This window comes from Octopus bimaculoides, chromosome 12 (assembly GCF_001194135.2).
Source record: "Octopus bimaculoides isolate UCB-OBI-ISO-001 chromosome 12, ASM119413v2, whole genome shotgun sequence".
Lineage (NCBI taxonomy): Eukaryota > Metazoa > Mollusca > Cephalopoda > Octopoda > Octopodidae > Octopus > Octopus bimaculoides.
This window is the reverse complement of record NC_068992.1, coordinates 40,493,563-40,495,699: the sequence shown is the minus strand read 5'-3', so window position 1 is coordinate 40,495,699 and position 2,137 is coordinate 40,493,563. Positions and strand designations below refer to the sequence as shown.

At 41.4% G+C, this 2,137-nt stretch overlaps 1 protein-coding gene across 1 annotated transcript in view; it reads left to right on the top strand.

Moving 5' to 3' along the window:
- Positions 1-2,137, top strand: part of LOC106877925 (uncharacterized) — a 48,558-nt gene that overhangs the window by 38,935 nt on the left and 7,486 nt on the right. Inside the window, exon 9 of the mRNA XM_052972037.1 lies at positions 1,427-1,697. Within this exon, the coding sequence (XP_052827997.1) occupies positions 1,427-1,697 (271 nt within the window). The remainder of the gene's footprint in view (positions 1-1,426; positions 1,698-2,137) is intronic.

The window sequence follows — 2,137 nt, the reverse complement described above, 5'->3', positions numbered from 1 at the left end:
TGAACAGGTCATCACATCCCATCTTAGTTGTTATTTGGAGTTCCTGCCCTGTTAGTTGTATTGTGGGTGGGGGTGGGGGGGCTGTGCTGCAATTTTGTGTTCCATTTTTGGCATGTTTTCTATGGCTGAACACCTTTCGTTACACCAACCACTTTATAGAATATACTCAGTGCGTTATTTCATGGCACCAGCACTAGAGAGGCTGCCTTATCTTCTACAATATCAAAAAGTCCTGCCTCCTCTGTATTGGAGGGTGAAAGAAAGAATAGCATGGATCTGATGGGAGAAACAGAATGGTTGGAGTGAGTGGGTGGCGAGGGATGAAGTAATGGAAGAGAGACAATGATAGGCAGCTATATGTTGAGTGTTGTGATGATGGAAGAGGGAGATATGTAGGAAGACAGGATAATGGAAGAATGAGTAATAAAGCAGAGTTGCTGATGCATGTGTACATTGAGTTATTGAGGAGAGAGTAGTGTGAGAAAGAAAGTAGTAGAAAGCAATAGAAATAGGCAATGGTGAGAGAGAGAGAGAGAGAAACGAATGCCATTGGTGGAGGGGGAGAGAGTGAGAGAGGAGAATAATGAATGCCATCGGTAGAGGGGGAGAGAGAGAGGGAGAATAATGAATATCAATAGTGGAGGGGGAGAGAGGGAGGATAACTAATGTCATCGGTAGAGGGAGGATAACTAATGTCATTGGTAGAGGGTGAGAGAGAGGGAAATGGGTAGCAAGATGGTGAGTGGTGTTGAGCCCCAACAGTTCTGATGTCGTCCCTCTTTATTCAGGCACCATGATAAGGAGAGAGATGTAAAGTGATTAACAGGTGACCATGCAGGTATTGACTATAGAACAAGCTAATGCCATTCCTCATTAAGCAGGTGGCATGATGCAGAGGATAGAAGAGAGCGTCCATCATAGACGGGGGGATAACAAAGAAGATGAGAGGGCAATAAAATTCCACCTTCATTGTTGTCGGAAATGTGTGTGTCTTAGTGGTTACGGCATTCTGCTCATGATTGTAAGGTCATAAGTTCAATTCCAGCCGACGCGTTGTGTCCTTGAGCAGGGCACTTTATTTCACGTTGCTCCAGTCCACTCAGTGGGCAAAAATGAGTTGCACCTGTATTTCGAAAGGGGTGGCCAGCTTTGTCACATTCTGTGTCACGCTGAATCTCCCTGAGAACTATGTTAACTGTATGTGTGTCTGTGGAGTACTTAGCCACTTGCATGTTAATTTCACGAGCAGGTTGTTCTGTTGATCGGATCAACTGGAAAACCTGTCATTGTAACTGACAGAGTGCCAGTTGCCATTAGCAACTTTCAAGCAAGGTACCATATCCCTGTGGCCAAAGATAAAAGATATATTTTTTGCTCTTTTTTTTTTTTTGTTTTCATTTAAAATTTTTTCTTTCTTTTGAAATAGGAGACTGTTTATCAACTTAATGAACAGAATAAACTCCTAACCAAACATGTGCATTCGTTGAAAGAAGAACTTCAGAATGTGCTATCTTCGAAACATCTGTTATCTGAAGAACTGCATCAAATGAATAATATGCTTAAGAACCGAATCTCAGATCTTGATGTACAGATTGTCGAGCTGCGACAAGACATATCTGGGGTTATCTCTAAACCAGAGACAACAGATCCTTCTATTGTAATTAATGAAGAAACTGATGCCAGGCCTGAAGATAACGGTAAGCACAAGGTTTCTCTTATTTTATCTCCATGTGCTTTAACCCAATTTTACCATATTCCTGGCATACCTGGAATAGCCTAAACATCTCTACTGGATTCCCATTAAAGCTGTAATGAACAACACACATAGAAAAAGAAGTTAAAATACTAAATACAGACAACCAATCACATTGCAGCATTGTGGTCATGTGTTTATGACTCATTGTTGATGGTATCCCCCATAGCTTTTTTTTCTTTCATTTCTTTTCTTTAACTTGTTTCAGTCACTCAAGGCCATGCTGGAGCACTGCCTTGAATCTTTAGTCGAATCAATTGACCACGGTACTTGTGTTTTTTTTTGTTTTTTTTTTATTCAAACCTGGTACTTACTCTATCAGTCTCTTTGACCAAACTGCTAAGTAACGGGGACACCAACACCAGTAGTCAAGTGGTGGTGAGG